General features: G+C 36.6%; 1 protein-coding gene and 1 long non-coding RNA gene across 5 annotated transcripts in view; both read left to right on the plus strand.

Moving 5' to 3' along the window:
- LOC101889855 (prominin-1-A) overlaps window positions 1–16,380 on the plus strand; it is a 49,299-nt gene extending 32,919 nt beyond the window's left edge. Inside the window, exons 10-19 of one of the 4 annotated variants that reach the window (XM_059123670.1) lie at window positions 3,021–3,312; window positions 5,759–6,012; window positions 6,104–6,457; window positions 8,196–8,285; window positions 8,352–8,465; window positions 9,645–9,791; window positions 15,183–15,449; window positions 15,511–15,588; window positions 15,646–15,702; window positions 15,900–16,380. In XM_059123670.1, the coding sequence (XP_058979653.1) occupies window positions 3,021–3,312; window positions 5,759–6,012; window positions 6,104–6,457; window positions 8,196–8,285; window positions 8,352–8,465; window positions 9,645–9,791; window positions 15,183–15,449; window positions 15,511–15,588; window positions 15,646–15,702; window positions 15,900–16,008 (1,762 nt within the window). In that variant the 3' untranslated portion in view covers window positions 16,009–16,380. Of the gene's footprint in view, window positions 1–3,020; window positions 3,313–5,758; window positions 6,013–6,103; window positions 6,458–8,195; window positions 8,286–8,351; window positions 8,466–9,644; window positions 9,792–11,232; window positions 11,389–11,809; window positions 11,957–12,085; window positions 12,230–15,182; window positions 15,450–15,510; window positions 15,589–15,645; window positions 15,703–15,899 lie in introns of all 4 variants that reach the window. The other 3 variants (XM_059123669.1, XM_059123671.1, XM_059123672.1) reach the window with 3 other exon arrangements.
- Window positions 16,381–18,096: 1,716 nt separating this feature from the next.
- LOC131802903 (uncharacterized) lies at window positions 18,097–21,929 on the plus strand. The gene is made up of 4 exons (XR_009342415.1): window positions 18,097–18,505; window positions 21,274–21,455; window positions 21,543–21,772; window positions 21,851–21,929. It is a non-coding gene; the product is annotated as an uncharacterized LOC131802903 (long non-coding RNA).
- Window positions 21,930–24,283: the final 2,354 nt, after the last annotated feature.

Raw genomic sequence — 24,283 nt, forward strand, 5'->3', positions numbered from 1 at the left:
TAACAATTAAAATCCGCTGAATTTATCATGGTAGAAGAATATAGGTAGATGCAACAACGCTTGGGAACATTAAAATGTCAAATTTAAAGCGTTTTGTCAAAAATAAGTTGATCTTTATATGTTTTCTTACACGACGCAAATCGGAGTTTGTAATGATATGTACTTTTCGACAATTTTTACAAATTTCAATTTCTCATTCAAGATTTTCAATTTCAAAATCGGTTTGACAGTTCATTGTCCTAGCAGCTGTGTCGATGCGACTACCTATATTCTTCTACCATGGAATTTATTATATGTAAACATGCTTTTAAACAACAAAGGAATTTAGGGTGACCTAGTTTGAATTTGGCCCACTTGTTTGAACTAGGCCACCCTTAATTCCTTTGCTGCCATCTCACGATACGTTTTTTATGTTTGTGCTTTCACTTTTATTATCCATGTGTATTTTCGTGTGTATGTCAAAATTGCAAATTTTACATATGACTCATATTTCTTGCTATCACACACTTGCATAGGTTTTTATACCCACCACCATAGTATGAAGAATATATTAAGTTTGTCATTCCGTTTGTAATATATATTCTTGATCAGCATAAAATTTTATGTCGATTTACCGATGTCCGCCCGTCAGTCCGTCTGTAGAACTCACTCTAGCTTCCGAACCAAATGAAGTAGATTGACAAAATTTTCCTCAAATCTATATTATGTCTGCAGGACTTTTGGTATTGAAAATGGGAAATGAAGATCTACGTTTTGGTATAGCCCCCATATAATGGTACCTCCCTATTTTCGGTATTTTGATGATTTTAGCGATATTATTCACCGGGATTGTTTCAAATTTGATATTTGAAGTTCGTAACGGATACTACAGCCTATGACAGAAAATTGTCTGTGCAGGTCCGAGTCTTCGTAGAGCCCCCATCTAACGGTACCTCCCTATTTTCGATATTTTGATGATTTTAGCAACATTATTCACCGGAATTCTTTCAAATTTGGTATTTGAAGTTCGTAACGGATACTACATCCTAAGAGAGAAAATGAGCCATGTAGGTCCACGTCTTCGTATAGCCCCCATATAACGGTACCCCTCGATATTCGGTATTTTAATGATTTTAGCGACATATTTACCGGAACTACTTCAAATTTGGTATTTGAAGTTCGTAATGGATACTACATCCTAAGAGAGAAAATGAGCCATGTAGGTTCACGTCTTCGTATAGCCCCCATATAACGGTACCCCTCGATATTCGGTATTTTAATGATTTTAGCGACATTATTTACCAGAATTTTTTCAATTTTGGTATTTGAAGTTCGTAATGGATACTACATCCTAAGACAAAAAAAGAGCCATGTAGGTCCACGTCTTCGTATAGCCACCATTTAACGGTACCCCTCGATATTCGGTATTTTAATGATTTTAGCGACATTTTTTACCGGAACTACTTCAAATTTGGTATTTGAAGTTCGTAATGTATACTACAGCCTACCACAGCAAATTGTTTGTGCAGGTTCACGTCTTCGTATAGCCCCCATATAACGTTACCTCCCAATATTCGGTATTTTGATGATTTTAGCGAAATTATTCGCCGTAATTGTTTCAAATTTGGTATTTGAAGTTCGTAATGAATGCTACAGCCTAATACAGAAAATTGTCTGTGCAGGTCCAGGTCTTCGTGTAGCCCCCATATAGCAGTACCTCCCCATATTCGGTATTTTGATGATTTTAGCGACATTATTCACCGGAATTGTTTCAAATTTGATATTTGAAGTTCGTAACGGATACTACAGCCTATGACAGAAAATTGTTTGTGCAGGTCCACGTCTTCGTATAGCCCCCATACAACGGTAATTTGATGATTTTAGCTACATTATTCACCTATTTTTTTCAAGTTTCGCATTTGCATATTGTAATGGCTTATGACAAAATTTGCCTAAGCAGGTCCATGTCGTCATATAGACTCTAATATATAGGCCACATTGGGTATTTTGAAAATTTTAACAAAAAATTTTTAACGGATTTAATTTTTTTGAAAATTGGCAAATTCTTTCCAAATGGTAAACGGTATTCAAAGTTCGGCCCGGCCGAAATTACAGCTTTTTAACTATAATTTTGAAAAATTTGTAAACATATGATTGCATGACTATACTTTCTTAATTCTACCATCGCCAAAATGTTCCATAATTTAATCATACCTCCATTGTCCATAACCTTTTATTTATTTATGGTTAATATTTATTCTCCTCATACTCCTCTATTAGAGCTACGAATACAGACCAATTAGTCAAGATACTGTACGTGTTTCCTTGTTTTTTGCAAAACGAAACCCACCCCCTGCCCCAAACAAAAAAGATAGGAAACTTCAAAAACCTCCCCTCCCCTACACATGAGTAAAATCAATGTCTCATCCCTGTCACATAGCTATACTCTATGAAACATATTCAGCTATTGAATATCTTTGTCAGCTCCTTTCAATTTAAACTGAATACCCTGGTAATGACAAATTGAGAAAATAATTAAAATTGAAACAATTCTGCACCAGTCCCATATGGATGATAACCCGTTGGAAACAAACGCAAAAGGGACCTTTGTCCTATCTTTCTTATTTGAGCAAGCACTTCTCTCCCCAAACCGCCCTCCCCCTCTCTGAAAAGAATAACCAAAACACCTTTGCTATGAAACGACCCTCTAACTGTCACCTTTGTACCAACCAATCCATCCATGTATCTTCAATGCCACTAATGATTCCAACAACAAAAAAACTTATTTTTATCTGCAAAAATTTTACAACTACAACTCACACAATTACTACTTGTCCGATGATGATGACTGAATGCCATCACAACAACAACAATAATAACAATAACATCAACGGAACACAAATTTTGGTGCTTCAACATCGCTGGTGTCTGTGTGTGTGTGTCTGTCTGTCTTCTCTTATTGAATTTCATGGCAACCATCTACGCTTTCAACTGCTATCTTCTCCATCTCTCTCTCGCCACACAAATTCTCTCCTCTCCAGAGGTTGTGAAAAAAACGAAGCATCGTACAATGTCTTTCAATTGGATGCATTCGTTAATACAACGGCAATTTCCAATTTGAAACAATTCCCCAAAGTCACGCAAGCCATCGATTCCATAGATGTATCCGAGCGCACCCTGCTGTCGCTGACACAGACCATACAAAGTATCCTGGAGAGTATGCTGCAGACGTCGTCATTTAATTTGACCACATATCGTACCACAATCGGAGCACCAACACCGGAAAAAGATTTGGCGACATTCATAGATCAAATGCAGAGGGTGGCACTGCAGGTAAGTACGGCGAGTGAGTGGGTGGGTGGGATCACATGATTCTGTAAAGTGTAATGTAAGATAATTGATGATGATTCATTAAATCAAATAAAAATTTGAAAAGAGATGAGGTTCGTAATGGGAAAGGGTTTTATATTTGAGCAAAGCGCCTGGAGGTATGCAATGTTTTAGTGATGCCTTAAATATTTACTACAACAGGGGAATTTAGCTAATCTAAAATAGATGGCGTCTAGCTTCAGATTGACGTCTAGCAGATTGCTTATCTATCGGCAGTAGATTATCCCGTTGCTCATCAACTTCGCAAGTAGATAACGCCGGAGTTCAACTACTCTGCAGTAGATGGCCATGAATTTTAACTACTCGGCAGTAGATGGTCCCTGGGCTCGCCTACTCTACAGTAGCTAGTCCCAGGGCTCATATACCCGGCAGTATATGGCCCCAGGGCCCATCTACTCAACAGTAGCTGGCCGCGGGGTCCATCTACTCCACAGTAGCTGGCCGCAGGTTCCATCTAATCCACAGTAGCTGGCCGCAGGGTCCATCTACTCCACAGTAGCTGGCCGCAGGGCCCATTTACTCCACCGTAGCTGGCCCCAGGGCCAATCTAATCCACCGTAGCTGGTCCCAGGTCCCATCTACTCCACCGTAGTTGGTCTCAGGGCCCATCTACTCCACCGTAGCTGGTCCCAGGGCCCATCTACTCCACCCTAGCTGGCCCCAGGGCCCATCTACTCCACCCTAGCTGGCCCCAGGGCCCATCTACTCCACCGTAGCTGGCCCCAGGGCCCATCTACTCCACCGTAGCTGGCCACAGGGCCTATCTACTCCACCGTAGCTGGCCACAGGGTCCATCTACTCTGCAGTAGCTGGTCCCAGGGCCCATCTATTCTGCAGTAGCTGGTCCCAGGTCTACTCCACCGTAGCTGGCCCCAGGGCCCATCTACTTCACCGTAGCTGGTCCCAGGGACCATCTACTCCAACGTAGCTGACCCCAGGGCCCATCTACTCCACCGTAGCTGGCCCCAGGGCCCATATACCCAACAGTAGATGGCCTCAGGGCTCAGATACTCCACCGTAGCTGGCCCCAGTAGCTGGTCCCAGGGCCCATCTATTCCGCAGTAGCTGGCCCCAGGACCCATCTACTCCACAGTAGCTGGCCGCAGGTTCCATCTACTCCACAGTAGCTGACCGCAGGGCCCATCTACCCAACAGTAGATGGCCTCAGGGCTCAGATACTCCACAGTAGCTACTCAGCAGTAAATGGTCCCTGGGCTCATCTACTCTAAAGTAGATGGCCCCTGGTTGCTTCTTCTGCAGGGTAGATGGACCCTAGACTAATCTACTCTACAGTAGCTGGCCCCTGGGTTCATCTACTCTACGTTGATGGCTCCTAGGCTCATTTACTCTACTTAGATGACTCCTAGGCTCATCTACTGTACAGTAGCTGGCCCCTGGGCCCATCTACTCTACAGTAGCTGGCCCCAGGGCTCATCGGTGTAGATTGCCCCTGGTGTAATCTACTTGGGTTTTCTGTAAGAATAGACCCTAGTTAAGTAGGATTTTCCATAGGAAACTTCGAATTAGTCTACCAACTTATTTTATGGGACCTGATACCTTGGCCTTTCCACATTGGGAAAATGTCTCCCTTCCCTCCCAACTCTTCGCTGTCACAATTTCACATTCCGTTCAGTTCAGTTTTTTTTCACATTTCATTCCGATTTCATTCAAAGAAGACATTAAGAATACCAACAAGATTCTATTCATGTCCGGGCATGTCCACATAGATTCCATGTAATTGACCTGGTTAGCCAGGTAAATAAACAACATCATCATCATTTCTGTATGGACCCGACGAACGCACTGGGACACTAACACCAATAAACCGGTTTTTGCAACAGAAACAATTTAATTCCCAGGGCATTCCAACACCGTACCCCACACACACACGTTCCCTCTCTCTTCCTCCGACCCTCCCTCCCCCTTGCCAAGCAGACTTACATTGGTTATTACCAAAATTTTGTTTGATTCCATTCAGTTTTGTGGGCTGTTGGTTGGATGATTGAGTCCAATCGCCTGGACTACACACTCGACCATTGTCCGGACTCATATGTATGAGCTCTTCGGCTGTGTAAGCTGATTGCTTGGGTGGCCAGGGAGCTATAAGGAAGAGTTTCAAGGAATGTGATTTTTGTTCGCCGCTGGCTGGCGTAGTGTGTGGTGTGACTGACATCTGCTTTTTTCCGAAAAGCTTAGAGAAAATCACATTCAACTTGTTTTGCCCTCCCAATGCCCATGGCATATCCTTGGCCATAGAAATTTCTTTGGGTTCACATTGCAGAAGGAGGATAGCTATTTTAATTTTAGTTTTTAGTTGTTCTTCCCGCAGTTGTTTTTGTTTTTGCTTGTTCTGATTGGAATTGTACAACTTGTTACCATTTATCTGCAGATACAAGACGTGGCAACATCCTCACGTATGACAACACTTGGCAGTCGTTCGAAACGTTTACAATCTTCAATTCTGCAGCCATTGGAGCAGTTGCAGAATGAAATACTCTATCATCTGACAGCACTGGAATTGCAAAGGGACCCCTGGGCCAAGCAGGTCAATCAGACATTGAATCATTTGCGCAACATACAGGAGTATCTGGAGAAGACGGCCGGGGAGATATGTGACAATCAGACACGAATCTATACCGAAAGGTAAACAGAAGCCATTAATTAAATCCGGACATGATTTATGTTTCCATTTTGTTTTTCATTTTTTTTTCCGAATTTTTATTTCTTGGCACAGACTGAAAACCTATTTGGCCAGCGACAAGGCCACAATGTCTTCACAATTGGGTGATACCACAGCCAAGTGTCGCCCGTTCTTTGATATCTTTGATGCAAATCGCATATTTCTTTGTCGAAACATGATCGATTTTGTCAATGCCTTGTGGTTCTTCCCATTTTTGACATTGCTACTGTGGTCCGTTGCGACGCCGGTGGGTTTGAATCTAATCACCTTGCAGCGCAAATTGACCACACTGAAGCAGATACGTTTACGCGGTGGCGGTGGTGGAGATCGGGGTCGCAGACGTGAAAGGGATTCGAGTACGTCACGAGAGCGCAGCACTAGCAGCGGACGACGAAAACCGGCACCATTGTAAGTCGTAGATGAGATTTTGAAAAATTAAAGTAGGTTTACAGGTACAAGATCTCTATCAGGGGTTTAGGTGAGAGTACATAAAAGGTGCAAGTACATACGAAGCTTGAAGTCATGGCTATGCATATTTTGTGACATCTCATAAAGGGATTACAGAGCCGCACTAAAATCCTACCGTCGTTTTCCATTATAGTTTGAAATTAATATGCCTAGCCATGAATTCAAGCTTTTTATGTTCTTGCACCTAAACAGCTTGAAGTCTTCGCATGACATATTTTTTGACATATCATAACGGGATGTCAGAGCCGCTCTCAAATCCTGCCGTCGTTGTTCCTTATAATTTGACATTAAAATGCCTAGCCATGCTGTCAAGCTGCTTATGTACCCTCAACTTTAATCCTGATAATTGACCAATCACACAAGATATAGCCATAGGTTTACGGACACAAGATCTCTACCAGGGGTTAAGGTGAGAGTACATTAAGGGTACAAGTAGATACGAAGCTTGAAGTCATGGCTAGGCATATTTTGTGATATTTTATGAAAGGATTACAAAGCCGCACTAAAATCCTGCCGTCGTTTTCCATTATAATTTGACATTAAAATGCCTAGCCATAACTTCAAGCTGTTTATGTACTTGCACCTAAGTAGCTTGAAGTCTTCGCATGGCATATTTTGTGACATATCATAACTGGATGCCAGAGCCGCACTCAAATTTTGCCGTCGTTGTTTCTTATAATTTGACATTAAAATGTCTAGCCATGCTGTCAAGCTGCTTAAGTACCCTCACCTTCAATCCTGATAGTTGACCACTCACGGGAAACACAAAATTAAAATTGTTGTGATTGATCAAATTTCAGAGTCATCCCGGATAGCGATTTTGTGTGTAAACGTGCTATTAAACCTAAAACAGATCAAGGCTTAAATCATGGTAAAATTAAAAAGGTAAAATTATTTCAAATAAGCCTATCCATCTCTGCATTTTCTGTAATTTACCTTGTCAAATTTCACTGCAAAGAAAAAGGGTTACCATCTCTGATTTGTGAGTAAACAATGGATTTGTAAATATAAAATTTGACAATGAGATGTTGTCAAATGAATAATTAAAAAAAATTAAACATTTAATTTCTTAATTCTACCATGATTTTAATCGAGACTTCGGCTCATGGTAGAAGAATCCAGGTAGATGCATCAACGCTTGGGACCATTGATATGTCAAACAATTTTAAATGTCTTTTCAAATATAAGTAGATTTTTATATGTTTTCTTATACTTCGTCATTCGGTGGTAATTATAATACGCATTTTTCAAACAATTTTTACAAATTTTAATAATTTTTCATTCAACATTTTAAAATTCAAAATTAGTTTGACAGTTCATTGTCCCCGCAGCTGTGTCGATGCGTCTACCTATATTCTTGTACCATGTTTCGGCGTGAGAATACAACACTGTTGCCAGTCTTGGCTGACAAAAGTGTGGCAATAGCAACAGTGTTGCATTTTCACGCCGAAATCACGTTTTAAGCTTTAATCTGTTTCACCCTTTAAAGTACGTTTACATAGAAAGTCTTTACCCGGTTTAACCAATTAGCAAATTGGCCAATCACAATAGATTTAACTATAGAAAACATAAATTAATATTATTGTGATTGGTCAGTGATTATCAAAGTTAATTCTTGTTGAGATTTTGCTATGTAAACGTTCTATTAGACATAAATATTAAAATATATTTTCCTTAGGCGCCGCACTGCCACCGAAGAAACCTTGGACATCGATGACATTGATGCAGTGGGTCAACAACAAACGCCGGTACGCAGCCGTAGTCAACCGTAAGTAGGGCATTAAATTCATTATTTTGAATTATATAATTATTTGATGTTTTTTGAATTCTATAGAAGACGCCCCGAACCGGAACCTGAAGATAATTGGCGCTCACCTGGCCCGATACGGGCTCGTTCGCGTGATCGCACATCATATGAACGTGAACAGCCACGGGCCAAGCCACCTATGTGAGTAACACTGGTAGTATTGAGAACTCTGAAACAATTTTTTAAATAATCCACTTAGTAAATCCGACAGTCCTTCAAAATACATTCCTAAGAAGTTTACCAAAAATAGACTTTGAAATATATTCCCAAAAATTCTGAAACTATGGCTCTGATAGTCCACAATTGTATGTCTGATAGTCCTTAATGTCATCCAATATCATTCTTAAAAAAACTTCACAATGGCAACTCTGACATATTTTCACATCACAAATAATAGGGCTCGCTGTGATCGAAAATGACGTATGCACCATAATAGCAATGAGTTGTCAAACATTTTTGGAAATCTAAATTTTGAATGAAAAAATATTGAAATTAGTGTTGAAAATCAAATATCATACAAACCTCTGAACCATGGTTAAACATGGTATTATGTGTAAACGGTTTATTTACACCAAATGTATTTCCATAAAACACCTAATTTAGATTGTCCATTCCTTCGAATATATGTCAAAAAAATGACGCAAATTGGCAAAACGCCTAATTAAAGTGTCGGTGTAAATAAGGCGTAATATACGATGCGAGGATACGTGCTTTGTTCCAGAACTGCAAGAATGTAAAACTTTTCACTACGATAACCGATTATCCCTTTATAACATCGAAGAAAATTGCAACGCTAGTAGATTCTTGCAAGGTTCTGGAACAAAGCAACGATAAATGAGCATGGTGGGAAAAATAGATAGTCAAAATTTTTAAAATGTTTTTTTTTTTCAACAATAAGTAGATTTTTATTGGTTTTCTTATACAACCAAAATCGAAAATTGTGAAAATATGAGTTTTTTAAAAATTTTGAAAAATTTTTCATTCAAAATTGTCAATTCCAAAAATGGTTTGACAGTTCATTGTCCCAGCAGCTGTGACAATGCGTCTGCCTGTATTCTTTTATCATGATAAAATAATGAATACATACGATTTTTTTTCTGACTAATGTGATCAGCTGGTTTTGTCAGTAAATAAACAAAGGAGTTTAGGTTGACGTAGTTCGATTTCATCCCATCACTTAAACTTGGTAACCCTTAAGTTCTTTTTTCTTTCACCAAAACAATCTATCCAAAAACGATTTTTCCCCCAAAAATATTCTTTAAAATCCGGTACCGACTCTTTTGAACCACTCTTAAACTCATAAAACTCCATTATTTTAAGGCGTCGCCAAGGTACCGAAGAATTCAATTTGGACGATGAAGGTCAGCCAACCGCCAGTTACGGTCGTGAAAGAAGTCAACCCCGAGCACCCAGTCGACAGCAGGAACGTTCCCAGCCATCTCAGGCTGCCAAATATAAACCAGCCTTGTAAGTAAATGACATCATTTTCTTACGAAAAAAAAACCCCTAGTGTAGGAATTATTATCTAAATTTAATGTTCAATAGAGCGTGTTTCGCAATAAAACTTGCATTCAATGTTGTTTTGTTTTTTTACTTTTGCTTTTCTTAGAGTGTAACATGGTACAATTAAGAAGGTAAAGTCATTTAAGAGAAGAATATCCAGCTTTGCATTTGCTGCAATTTACCCTGTCAACCATGGCAAAAGAAAACAGGTACATGCATCAACGCTTGGGTGCATTGATATGTCAAAAAATTTTTAATGTTTTTTCAAATATAAGTAGATTTTTATTTGTTTTCTTATACTACGTCATCCGGAGGCTATTATAATTCGCGTTTTTTCAAAAATTTTTACAAATTTAAATAATTTTTCATTCAACATTTTCAATTCCAAAATTGGTTTGACAGTTCATTGTCCCAGCAGCTGTGTCGACGCGTCTACCTATATTCTTCTACCATGCTGTCAACTTTATCTTAACACAAAACAGGTTCCCACCTCTGATTTGTGTGTATAGTATGTATCATGGTAGAAGAATACAGGTAGACGCATTGACACAGCTGCTGGGACAATGAACTGTCAAACCAATTTTGTATTTGAAAATGTTGAATGAGAAATTATTCAAATTTGTACAAATTCTCGAAAAATGCATATCATAACAACCTCCGAATGTGAAAATCTATTTATTAAAAAAAAAAATTAAAAAATGTTTGACATATCAATGTTCCCAAGCGTTGATGCATCTACCTGTATTCTTCTACCATGCAATGTATTTACGAATAGCCGTGTGGATACATAAGCAGCTTGGCATCATGGCTAGGCATATTAATGTGAAATTATAAAGGTGGAAATACATAAAACGCTTTTTTGACTGGCTTAAGTCATCGGCTGACTTCTTCGTAGTGGATCAAAGGAGTTTTAGGTTGACTTAGTTCGATTTTGGCCCTACGCTCCTTTGTTCTTTTCCGAAGAAGACGGCACAATGACTTATGCCAGTCAAAAAAGCGTTTTATGTATTCTCCCATAAAGGGTAAGCGACGGCAGGATTCGAATGCGGCTCTGGTATCCCTTTATGATATATCACAAAATATTTGCCATGCGAAGACTTCAAGTTGCTTATGTACCCACACCTTAAACATTTTGACAAGGGGATATTGTCAAACGCATTATGTGGAAAAAATTGGCAACATAGGATTGCATGACGTTACCTTTTTAATTCTACCATGGAATACTTTCTTATTTTTATTATACATTTCCTTTTATTTTAAAGCTTTTAGAAATGATTTTTGATTTTTTCTTTTTATTTCATTTTACTTTGTGTCTTACTTTGTGTTGTGTCCATTTTATTTGTCACTTTTTTTTTAAATTTGTAATCAATGTTATTAAATGTGTTGCGTAAATGTTCAATATTAGACGAAGACAAGGCACAGAAGAGTTTAATTTAAACGAAGATGAAGATACGGGCACATATGCACGTGAACGTAGCCAACCAAGAGCACCTAGCAGTAGTAGACAGCAGCCTCAACAACAATCAAGTATACAGGCCCCAGCAAAATTCGTACCGGTCTTGTAAGTCTGAAAGAACTTGCGACAATTTTAAGTGAGGTGGAGATATACAAGCAGCTTGGCATTGTAGCATGGCATATTAATGCCATATACATAAAATATGCCATGCCATGATGCCAAGCTGCTTATGTATCATATCCCATAAGGTGAGAATACATAAAACGCTTTTTTGACTAGCTTGAGTCAGCTGGCTTCTTCGTAGAGGAAGAGGGGAGTTTTAGGTTGACTTAGTTCGATTTTGGCCCAACGCCCCTTTGTTCTTTTCCGAAGAAGTATGCCTACGACTCAACTTGTTTTATTTATTTTCACCTTTAGAAATCTATTAGAAAAGCTTAAAGCCACATTCCACTTTTTATTAAATTTGAGTTCATAATGTACTCCCCTTTGATGTTTGTCTTATTTTGAAAACATAACTCCCTATTAGACGAAGACAAGGTACTGAAGAGTTTAATTTAAATGATGAAGATGCGGGCACATATTCCCAGCAACGTAGCCAATCTAGGGCACCCAGCAGTAGTAGACAACAGCCGCGAGCACCACCACCCAAAAGTGCCAAATCAGTACCGGTCTTGTAAGTTTGAAATATGTACGACAATGTAAAAGCTAGTGTGAACAAATTGATAGGAAAAAAATATAGTAAAATTCAGAATTGAATGTCTTCATCTTGTTATTCTTCTGCTTATTCCATTTTCCAAAATAGACGAAGACAAGGTACTGAGGAATTTAATTTGGATAACGACACTACAGCTCCCTATGAACGTGAACGTAGCCAGCCCAGAGGCATGGCTAGCAGTAGGGCCAATCAGCAACGTGGCCAATCACAGCAAAGTTCCAAACCCGTTATGTAAGTTGCTAATGTCAAAAACATGTTGTTTTAATACCACAACTTATTTCCCAAAATGTCCTCATGGAATTAATAAAAAAATAAGGAGAGAACCGTGTCTGTGGGTGGATTAAATTGTAATTATGGCTTGTTGTACGAAATGTTTATTTGAGTTCCCTTTTAATAAAGTTCTCTTTTCCTATTTACAGCCTGAATATAGCACACCATTCTTTTAAGGTAGAAACACATAAAAGAATTGTTGTTTCATCTGAATGTCAGAATTCGGCATTACCACAGATTTATATTGGACAAGTATAATTGTTTTAATTGTCATTTTGCATTTGAGAGTCGATTTCATTTGACGTTTACTCAATGGAATTGACAGTTGCAAGTGTAAATTTACTTTAACGTTATGTTTACATCCAAATCTGTAACAATGTTATCTGTAGTGGCATTCTCCAATTCATTTTTTGAGTTATCGACAAATATCGGTCAAGTATCTATCACACGATATGTTTTTACATATGTGGTGTCAAATTTTCCATATGTAGAAGTGTCACACATCGTGTGATACATAGACGACATTTCTGTTGTGAATTACATAAGTACATATGTACTTTTTCGATAACAGCGAGCCCTATTTTCATTGGAAAAATATGTGTTAATCAAAAGTGTTGTTTGTTTCATGGTAGAATCAAGAAGGTAAAGTCATGCAAACATATGTTTACAATTTTTTCAAATTTATGTTTTGACAACATCTGATTGTCAAAATATATATTTATAAATGCATTGTAAATACACAAATTAGAGATGGAAACCAGTGAACTTTGACAAGGTAAATTACAGAAAATGCAGAGTTGGGTATGCTAATTTGAAATGACTTTTCCTTCTTAGTCACAACATGATTGCAAGAATTATGTCATAAATAAAATGACAATTTTGACATGGAGCATAAAAGTGACAGCTCATATGTAAAATCCTTATCGTCTGATAGGAAATAAACATTCGAAATTATTTTGGTCGCTAACTTACCAAAAAATTCGATAATTAACAAAATTATAAGCATTTTTATGCGGTACCTCCAAAATAAGTTACAGAATCCCACTACTTGTATTTTTAATCCAAATTAAAATTTGATTTTTTTTTTCGATATCATAAAAGGAAAATCGCTTGTCGTAGGTTCTTACTACATTTGACATTCTACAGTTCTGGAAAAGGCTATCAGTTTTGAGTTTCCGACAAAAATCGTTAACATTAAAATGCTTATAATTTCGGCAATTATCAACACTTTTCGGCAAGTTAGCAACCAAAATAAAATCTTACCCATGGTAGAAGAATGTAGGTAGTCGCATCGACACAGCTACTGGCTCAGTGGACTGTCAAGCTAATTTTAGAATGTAAAATTTTGAATGAAAAATTATTCAAATTTGTAGAAATTGTTAAAAAATGCATATCATAATGACCTCCGATTGGCATCGTATAGGAAAACATATATAAATCTACTATTTTTTAAAGAAACATTTAACAATTTTTGACATATGAATGTTCCCAAGCGTTGATGCTTCTACCTATATTCTTCTACCATGGTGTTACTGTTAGCAACAGTGTTGCCAACCATGTTTGTCAGTAACTCAAAAAATGGGTTAAGGAATCCCACTACCATGGTAGAAGAATACAGGTAGATGGATCAACGTTTCGGAACATTGAACTGTCAGATTTTTTTCATTATTTTTCCAAAATAAGTATATTTTTTAAGTTTTCTTATAGGATTCCTATCAGAGGTGGTTAAGAAAGACATTTTTAAAAAAAATATAAATTAAAAAAAAATATTTAAAATTTTAAATTCCAAAATTGGTTTCACAGTTCATTGTCTAATCAGCTGTTTCAATGCGTCTACCTGTATTGATCTACCATGCCCATTGCAGATTTATTTAAATATCTGCTTCACCGTAAACCAACTTCATTTATCACAGCTGATCACCAGATGAGCTGTCAAAATATATTATTGCAATGGGTGTATGACATTTCAGAAAGCGATTCTTTTATGTGTTTCTGCCTTTTGTTGCTCACAACCTTGATTGGAATTGTTTGAAATCTCTTTCCTGTTGTTATACCCTTTCTACTACAGATATTTACCATTTCTGTCTTATCCACGTAAGGCTACGTTTACACCAAAGTCCAAGTAATCAACCGTTGGTGTCAATGTAAACATGGCCTAAGTGTATAACTCTTTCCTAGCTCAAATCAATAGTTGTGTTCCAGAACCTGCAAATTAGTACTAATTAGCGCTAATTCTGCTACAACGCGTTCCCTTACTCCAAAAACTAGCAAAACTTGCAGCTCTCTCGAGAAAAAAATGGCGCTGAGTGGTGCACATTTCTGCTTGTTTTAGCTACATGAATTTGGCCGAGCAGAAATGTGCATATTGTAAATTTGACATTTAATTGGCAGGGCTAACAAGGTTGAAAAATGTATTGATACATTTCAATAATGAAAATGATCAACTTGAAAACTAAAGGAAAAACTAATATTTGTCGTGCAAAAAACAAAAAGAGAAAATATGGAGCAACTGATGTATTCACTTTTGGATGATTCCAGCAGTGAAGAGGACTGGCTGAATGAGGAATCAGATTATTAATTATTATTATAAATTATTAATTTTAACTTATCGTCTTCAATACTCATTTTTTAAATGATGGCGCCCTTTTCAGTAAGGTTTCACCAGTCCGATTTAGGCTGTTTACTTTTGGAATTTTGACATTTTATCGCATTTCTGCTAATTTTTCGTTCCCTTATTTTTTGAGCAAACCTAAATGAGAATGACATTTCGAACTGTTCTCTCTTCTGCTAGTTTTACTACTAAAAAAGTACTGGAACACAACTATTGTAACCAAAAATGTGTTATTGAATTTATCCATCTAAGATTTGCTTAAAAGCTTTTATTTATAAAGTAACAAAAATTATTAATATTCAGGCGCCGGCAAGGTACACAAGAATTCAATTTAGATGATGAGGATAATAACAATTGGCGTTCCCCGCAAGAAGCCCGAGGGCGCAGTGAACCGCGACGTGGCGATATGCGTTCTCAAAGATCAATGACACCAGTTCTTTCGGCAAGACCAGATGTTCAGCCGGCCCAGCCCATGCCACGCACTCCGCCCAGACTGAAATCACGTGTCTCGCTGACCACAAGGGCTGTGGCAAATATTGTCAAAAACCGCAGTCAGGCTGGCAAAGGATTGTGAGTCCAATTAACCCAACTGATTTTAATGATTCTCCATCAAAACTTATATAAATTACAGAAGGCGCCGAGATACTGAGGATTTCGACATGGATGATGATAACACGTATAGCACCGCCTCAAGACAAGCCGTGGAAGCGTAAGTCCCCTCAAACCAGCTCGTTGTTATGTTTTACTGATTATTGTGATATTTTAGAGCTCGAAGAACACCGCCCCGCTCGGCTCCCCCACCACCGCCACCGCCCACAAACAGGTTCTCTCGTTATTAAAACAATTTTCTATGTCATTTTGGTTTTTGTTCTAATCCGTCTAAAAAAGAAACAACAACAGAAACAAACCTTTGTCTGCAACGCAAAGTTTAATGATTGCTCCCACATATCTCATTAATTTCTTTTTCTCTCTTTTCCACCTTTCACATACAAAAAAAACAACACCAACCAAAAAATCTAGATTTAGCGATGTTCGTAGTGTTCGCTGGACCGTTAAAGATGATGATATTGTCTTCGAAGATTGTGACTCACCGAATCCCATGTATATGATTCATGATCTTGACGATTAAAGGACACAATTTCCATCTCAAAAAAAAAAAACAAAAACATACACAATACACTACTTAGTTGTTTATGTCCATAATGAGAACTTGTTGTGTCTCTAAAAACTTCTAGAGATACGTACATATGTGCCTCAGCTATGGACCAGAATGATTAGGTACTGTATTTGCAAGCCCACATGCACGATTTTACCACAAAATATTCATTTTTTAAGAGGTTTATCTTTTTTGTAAGAATAAAAAAAATCTGAATTCTAGTTCTATTTTGTATTTAAGTTAAAATCGTATTGTAACTTAAAAAGTATATATTTACGGTTTTTTGTAGGAAATAAGATTATAAGAATGCCTAAATAAAATCGATCAAAAAAACAATTATCAAAATCGTATGATTTCATTTTAATACACAACCCTGTTTCTTGTTTTTCTCTGTTGATACCATGGTACAATAAAAAGATAAGGTAAGGTAAATTGTTTACAATTTTTTTCTAAGTGTGCCCGACTTGAATGAAAAATAATATTTTCAAAACCAATGATTGGAAGACATGTACATTGCGGCTCGCGTATTAATATTATTAACCAGCTTAGCCATTAAATTGAAAGATTGAACAGTTTGGATCATGTTTTTGAGAGAAAATCCGGTCATTTCATTCATTGTTCGAGCTATTTGACTCATTAAAATAAGAGGGAAAGTATGAAAAAAATTAAAATATAAAATTTTGAATGAGTTTGACAGAAAGCGGGCATAGCCTCAGGGCTGTATTTTTGTAGTTTTACGAAGCTGTTCTACCTCCTTATTGTACCATGGTTGATACCTAAACTCGTGGTAGAAGAATATAGGTATATCAACGCTGGGGAACCTTGATATGTCAAACATTTTAAAATGTTTTTTTCAAATTTTAAATTATTTTATATATTTTCTTATTCGACGTCAATCGGAGGTTAATATAATATGAGTTTTTCAACAATTTTTACAAATTTGTATAATTTTATATTCAAAAATTTCAATTGCAAGATTTGTTTGACAGTTCATTGTTCCAGCAGCTGTGTCAATCCGTCTACCTGAATTCTTCTACCATGCCTAATCTAAACTGTCTTGTCCAGTGTAAACACGGGGAAACCTTGTTTATATAAACCTAAAAAAACATTAGCTAACTTGTCTAGAGCCTTAAAATATTTACACAGACCCTCTTATCGGTAATAGATGGACAGCAACAAAAAATTGACCATGGGAAGTGTTAATTTATTTTAATCGGTCAATAATCACTGTTATAGCATGTTTCCATTGGAAACCGAACAACGTTGTTCGCTCTCAGAATTGGGTACACGAATTAACCCGTTCATACGGGACGGTTCGTAATTCATAGTAAAATAATTCCTTTTTACAAAATTTTTGTTTGTTGATTTTAATGGGAATTTATACTAAAATACATGAAATTCTCACTAATATGAATAGAAGAAATTATTGTTTTCCTTCCGTAGATTTATTATATCATTAATTTTACAATTTTCATTCACGTTTTCAACTTTTTGTGTAAATATTGACATTTTGAACATATTTTTGTGTTTTTCCATTTTTAAATTCTGCTAGAGAGACACTTGTCAAATATTTTTTCTGTCGATACAAACATTTTGAAAATATTGCCTCTTTTGTTTGCAGTTTTCTGTGGAAATTTCAACTCGTGGACCAAATGCGTACCTCGAATGAGAGAGAAAACAAAATTTACTTTCGTTTGAATGTACATACGCCATTCAACATTGTAGTTTTCATTCATAATTTTCAGTCTTCCCAAAATTTTTAAAATTTCATTAATTTTTCTGTTTTTCATTTTAAATGTCATAATTATTTTTTCGATAAATGCTCTCATTTGTTAGGGATGGGACATATTTTTTCGTTGTTCTGAGAGTGATTTGATTTGAACAACGTACAAATATGAGTGTTCGCTCAGGAAATTTTGTGTGAAGAATTAGGTAGTTTTTTCATTGTTAAGGGTCAAACAACGAATAGAGAGCGAATCAAGTGCAGTGGAAACGCTACATTAATGGCTTCAAAAAATCGATATGTAACCGAACTATTACCCCTTTTTTGCAAAAATCTAAGCCAGGCTCAAAACGCAACGCCGTGAAATCGCATCCATGCAAATTTCCAAGTTATCAATGCAAACTGAATTATCCTGCTTCTTCTTCTTCTTATACACAACAAAGTCAAGTCAGCGACGAAGGCAAAACAATTTCTTTACAAGAAAATCAGGAAAAAAGGCGATAAACAGTACAAAAAAAAAATTATAAAATAAATTTTATATTGACAAAACAAAAAACATGGTCTGAAAAACCATATTTTTTAAAAATATACTTGGGCGATATCCAAGTAATTCCCCTGTAGTGACAAGTGAATTATCTTCTTTCCAAAGAAAGGAAAAACGAACCAAGGAATAAAATCTGGAGAAAAAAAATAATATTTTTATGTGTGTATATAATAAAGAAAAATATTGGAAAAACTTATTTAAAGGTATTAATATACGGTTTTTTTTTTTTTTTTTTTTTTGGATTTCTCTTAAGAACAATATTGACCTGGATTTATCCATAAAATCTGTGAATAATAAAATGCACTTTGTGAAAACTTTGAATGAATGTGTGCGTGTGGTGTATGTTGTGCCTGTGTGCATTTACTATTATGTGATGATTCTAAAATCATCTACTAAATTAAACAAAGACGACAAAATATACTTGAACAGTGTTGCTCGATGCAAAATTTCATGCTTGTCCATACGCTGTCTGCTCCTTCTGCTGCGCCCCACACCGTACGTGGCCTACCTGCATAATATTTGTGGTGGTCATTTATTAATAACACACATAACAAGTGTCCGAAATGATGTCTAAATGTATTTCGTATGTCTTTAACAAATATTTATGTATATGTACATGCACCGTAAATAGTTTAATAAATTCGGGATCTTCTCAAAATATTGTGTAGGCAATTTGTGTAATAGTTGATTCACATGTGAATCTCGGTTTCGTTCGTTTATTGCCAAGTTCATTAACCTTTTGCTTTGTTAGCACCATCCCATCTAAACACTTGTTGTCTGGTTGTGTTTATTTCTCTATTTTGTTTACTTCTACCGGCGGCCCATCGATTCCTACGCTTGTCTACTTCATACACTCAGTACTCAGTATGCAAATGTTTTTGTTTTTTTTTTTCTATACCATTTCGTGACGTTTCGTTAGTCATTATTACCTGAAAATTACCGGGTGCTTCATTTGTTTTAATTTTAGTTTGACTCTGCATCTCGATGTTTTACGTTACAATTTGTTTATAATAAATAACCACAATATGTTATAGAATGTAAAAAGAGATTTGCAACCACACGGAAAAATTTTCCATTATGTTAACGTAAGTTTATTGCGTTTTGGTTTTTTTTGTGCCACCATGAAATGGGTTATCGATAATATAGATAAAATACATAATCAATGCAATTTCTAATGAAAAATGATTAATAATTTTAAAATTGATTTACTCCCAAAAAATGTTTATTCACCAACACGAATAGGCCAAAAGGGAAAATTTAGCAGAGCTTCTCCTAACAAAAATACGTTTATATGGAGAATTTGTGTAAAGTGATTCATACTTATCGAGGTTATTTCTTTGTGAGGTTTTTAGTGTTAAAACGGCTAAAATATATCTGTAAATTTGAGAACTTGAAAGTTTTACTATCAAATTGGAAGAAAACAAGTTAAAAAGTATCAGCCGGTTTTGGACGCAGATGTATACCCTCAGCTAAAGTTCGATTATTTACATATATTTTGGCTTCTGTGGAGTAGATTCCGAAGGACCTAAATAAATGTGATATTAATATTGCAACGTGCCAGGTTTGGTTACTTCCTTAAATTTATATGAGATATGTGATAATTTTTAGAAAATGTACCAGATATAACCGACCGAAGTATTCCATTTCCATACAGGGCGAGATGAAAAAAACTGCAACCAACTTCAGACTGCTGTCATTTCTAAGCCACTTGTCCGACAGCTATTACAATTATTCCAGTGATAGCTCATTATATTGTTTACAAGCATACAAAATCATTTTGGTGAGAATTTTCCAGAAAAAAAAGTTATTCGTGATGGAATTTAAGCGTTATAGCGTGATTTCTTTAGATTTGGCTGGAAAACCACAATCAGAGCACTCCAGCATTTAAATATGAATAAATCTTTTGTGTCTCGTACCATCGCTCGTTACCGTGATACTGGTAGCGTAGCCCGACTTCAAGGAAGTGGACAAAAAAAAGTGGAAAAAAACTGCAACATCAGTAGAAATGGTTCGAAAAGTAAAGAAGCGATTTGATCGAAACCAGCGTCACAGTGACCGAAAAATGACTCATGAGCTGTACATATCGCAGTAAATATTGAAAAATGAGGTCGGGGCAAAGCCATTGAAATTCCAAAAAGTGCAAGAACTTACACCGCATCAGAAAGAAAATAGACTCAAAAGAGCAAAGGAGTTGCTTCGCTTGGAAAACATTCATTGTCCAGCAGTTTGTAATGAAACAAAATGATCGTGTTTACCTGCCTTACTGGTCAGCTGAAAATGTGCACTTCCATCATGGCGATGGCGTGGACCTTCGACCGTGGCATCAGAATAAATGTCGAATATTATCGCGAAAATATTCTGGAGGGTGTATTAAAACAGGCAGGACAGAAATATTTTGGAAAGCAAGGTTGGAACTAAAAAGTACCAAAGTGTCAATTAACTCAAGCAAGCGCTCCGTCGGGAATTGGCCAAAATACCGCAGAGCAACATTCGGGCAGTGTGTGACGGTGTGACAGAGCCATATGGCTGAGGGTATAACAATATTATTGGTGTCATAATTACCATTACCATCACAAAGCCGACAAACTGACCTAGGACAATCCTCTTTTCTTGAATATAAAATTGTTGCTTTGTGCAAATTAATTAAAGGAAACACCTGTTGAAAACGAAACGAAAATGAAAAGAAAACAAACCATGTTGTTTGATCTACGCACACATACATTCACCTCACCCAACACTCCCAGTGTTCATTAACAACAACGTCACATACAAAAAGCATTCATCCATTCATTCATGGAAATTTAAAGCGACAACAAATCTTTTAAATCAAAGTTTCAATGGCTTGAGTGTGCCAAATGACCGTAAATAGATAAAACAGCAAACATTAAATTCTCAATTCTGCTCAAGTTGCATTGTTCCAAACATTTGTATTATGTTGTATTAACTCTTTTTCGTTTGGTTTGTATTCCAGTTTAGCAATTCCCCCAAAATGAGCTTCCACAGTCGCAGTTCTAGTGAAATAGACGCCATACCATATGGTGAGATCCTGCAGATATGTATCAAAGATTTTGAAAAAGATTTCGATTTTGCCGATGTCAAGGAAAAAGTACGTGATGTTTCACAAAAACGGAGTTAGACTATATAGAAAAGGCGGTAAGAGGGAACAAAAAAAAATGTTTTCCTGCATTCGTTTAATCTGTATTCATTCCACTTTTTTTATTTATTTACTTTCAATAACAGACAGGCAAAGAACAAATTCAACATCTAATATGGGTCTTGGTTGCCAAACCCGTGAGATAATAACACAATTTCTCGATGGCATTGTCTATGACTATAAGTGGATTGTGGAAAAAATTCAATGTGAAGTTACAAATCATAGCGAAAAAACAGAATTGTATTTGGAAAAATTACGTGCCATACAGAGCAAGAATGAAGCGCACACTCAGTACAATGTACATCGCACAAAGCCTGTAAGTATGCCTGCCATCCACAATGCTAATAACAAAGTCAATTTTGTTTTAAAACTTCCATGTGTCTTTTGTAAAAAGTTTATGGCACTAGGGCGAAAACTTCGCCTTTTGAATCCGAAAAAAAACCTACAACAGTGTTGTGCTCTGGGCGATCTGGGCAGTGGTAAAAAAATGGCTGGCAATCGATGTGTGCTCCGATTTCAGGGTCATGAAACACATGGGCTTTAACATATTCTGGATTGATTGTATTTATTGTACAAACCCTGAAGAGGATTACAATGCCCTCAAACAGCTGATGTTCAAATTAAATCCCGACTTTAATTTCAATGAGATTCAATGTGCCAATATTAAAGATAAATCTCAACACTTCAAGTTAAAATTAAACACTTGCTGGAATCGAAAGAATACAAAAAGTGCCTGCTCGTGCTGGCCAATGTGCAAAATACCAAAGCCGAGTCCGTTTTCAAATTGGATTGTAAACGCTGATAATAACTCGCAATCAGAAAATCTATGATACTCTGCCAGATAAAGTGAATTTGAAAATGAATTAACCGAAGGTTTGACATTGATGGAATTCCACACGTTACTCGATAAATAATACGAAAATATAAATGGCGTGAAGTGAATCCCGAATATGCCAGTGATATTTACTATGCCAGCAATGCCGATCCCTATATTTTGAGCATATTTGCCAGGCAATTGCAATATAAACGTTCCAATTGGGATGAGGGAAAAAGAATTTGGATAATTACAGTGATTCGAAAAACAAAATTTAGAAAATCCTAAACCCTATCTTGCCATTTCATTCTAGAATACCCGATGAAAAATTTCGACGTGATCTAGAAAATTCGTTACAGCTATTAACCGGACAATTGCAATTGTATGCCACATTATCAATATTTCCACATTGTGCCAAAATACCAGTCAAGGTAAGACAAGTAAAAAAGTTGGAAGTTCATCAAAATAACGACATCGGGAGGTTTCGTTTTATGGGGCTATACGAAGGCTGGACAATTTCTTTCATAGGCTTAGTATCCATTACGAACTTCAAATAGCAAATTTGAAACAATTCCGTGGATAATGTCGCTCAATCACCAAAATACCGAAAATAGGGTGGTCCCATTATATGGGGGTAAGCGAAGCCCTGGAACCTGCACAGACGATTTTCTGTCATAGCGTAGTATTCATTACGAACTTCCAATAACAATTTAAAACAATTCCCGGTGAATAAAATAGCTAAAATCATTAAATCCGAATAAAGGAAGGTACCATTATGTGGGGAATATACGAGTCGTGGACCTGCACAGACAATTTTCTGTCATAGGCTGTAGCACCCATTCGAACTTCAAATAGCAAATTTGAAACAATTCCTGAATAGGTAACTAAAATAATCAAAATACCGAATATCGGGAGTACCTTTATGTGGGGGCTATACGAAGCCCGGACATGCACAGACGATTTTCTGTCATGCTGTATATGCATAACGAACTTCAAATAGTAATTTGAAACAATTCCTGAATAAGGTAGCTAAAATCATCAAATACCGATATATCGGAGGTACTGTTATGTGGCTATACGAGGCCCTGGACCTGCCAGACAATTTCCTGTCGTAGGCTGTAGTATCTATTACGAACTTCAAATAGCAAATTTGAAACAATTCGGTGAATAATGTCGTAAAATCTCAATCCTAACGTTATATAGAGCCTTACGAAGACCTGGACTACATAGCCTATTTCAATACCAAAAGTCCTGCAGACATAATATACCATTTGATAAATTCTACTTTCTACCTATTCTAAATTCTACCTACTTCATTTCGTTCGGAAACTAGAGTGATTTTCCACAGACGGACGGACATCGCTTCATCGACATAGAATTTATCATTATATGATCAAGAATATATATATATACATATACTTTGGGGGATCTGAAATGTATATTTCGAGGTGTTACAAACGGAAGAACAAACTTAATATCCCTCCCTACTATGGTGGAGGGTATAAAAATGTAGCTAAATTAGGAATCAGTAAAAGAAGTTTATTATGTCTCATTGTTGGGGAAAAGGCACGTGCGCACGTGTTCTTATCCAAAAGAACTAGTTATGTACAATTAGTAATTTTAAAATTAATTTGTTCTTTTTTTTTTTTTTTTCTTATTCCCCTACCCCCCCGCTTTTGGCCAACCTGTTGCAAAAAAATCTCTCCGATACGGAAAAAATCATAGAAAAGCTCCACAGTAATCGTTTCTTGAAAAGGAATTTATTGAGTGATGATGATACCACAGTCTGTAGCTTACGTTATATATCTACAGTTCGTACATTAAAAACTGTCCCAGCATTCAAAATCTTATCAATGCCCAGCAATTGCATCGTGCCGTAATCGATATTACAAGTAGGTAATTGCTACCAACTACAATTCGATCACAACATTAATTTGCAAAATGTTCTTATGATTTCAAAGGGTGAAGAACATTTGGATATACGCATAGATGTGGACTTGTATTTTGCTCCCG

The sequence above is a fragment of the Musca domestica genome, unplaced genomic scaffold, assembly GCF_030504385.1.
Source record: "Musca domestica strain aabys unplaced genomic scaffold, Musca_domestica.polishedcontigs.V.1.1 25, whole genome shotgun sequence".
NCBI classification, from domain to species: Eukaryota; Metazoa; Arthropoda; class Insecta; order Diptera; family Muscidae; genus Musca; species Musca domestica.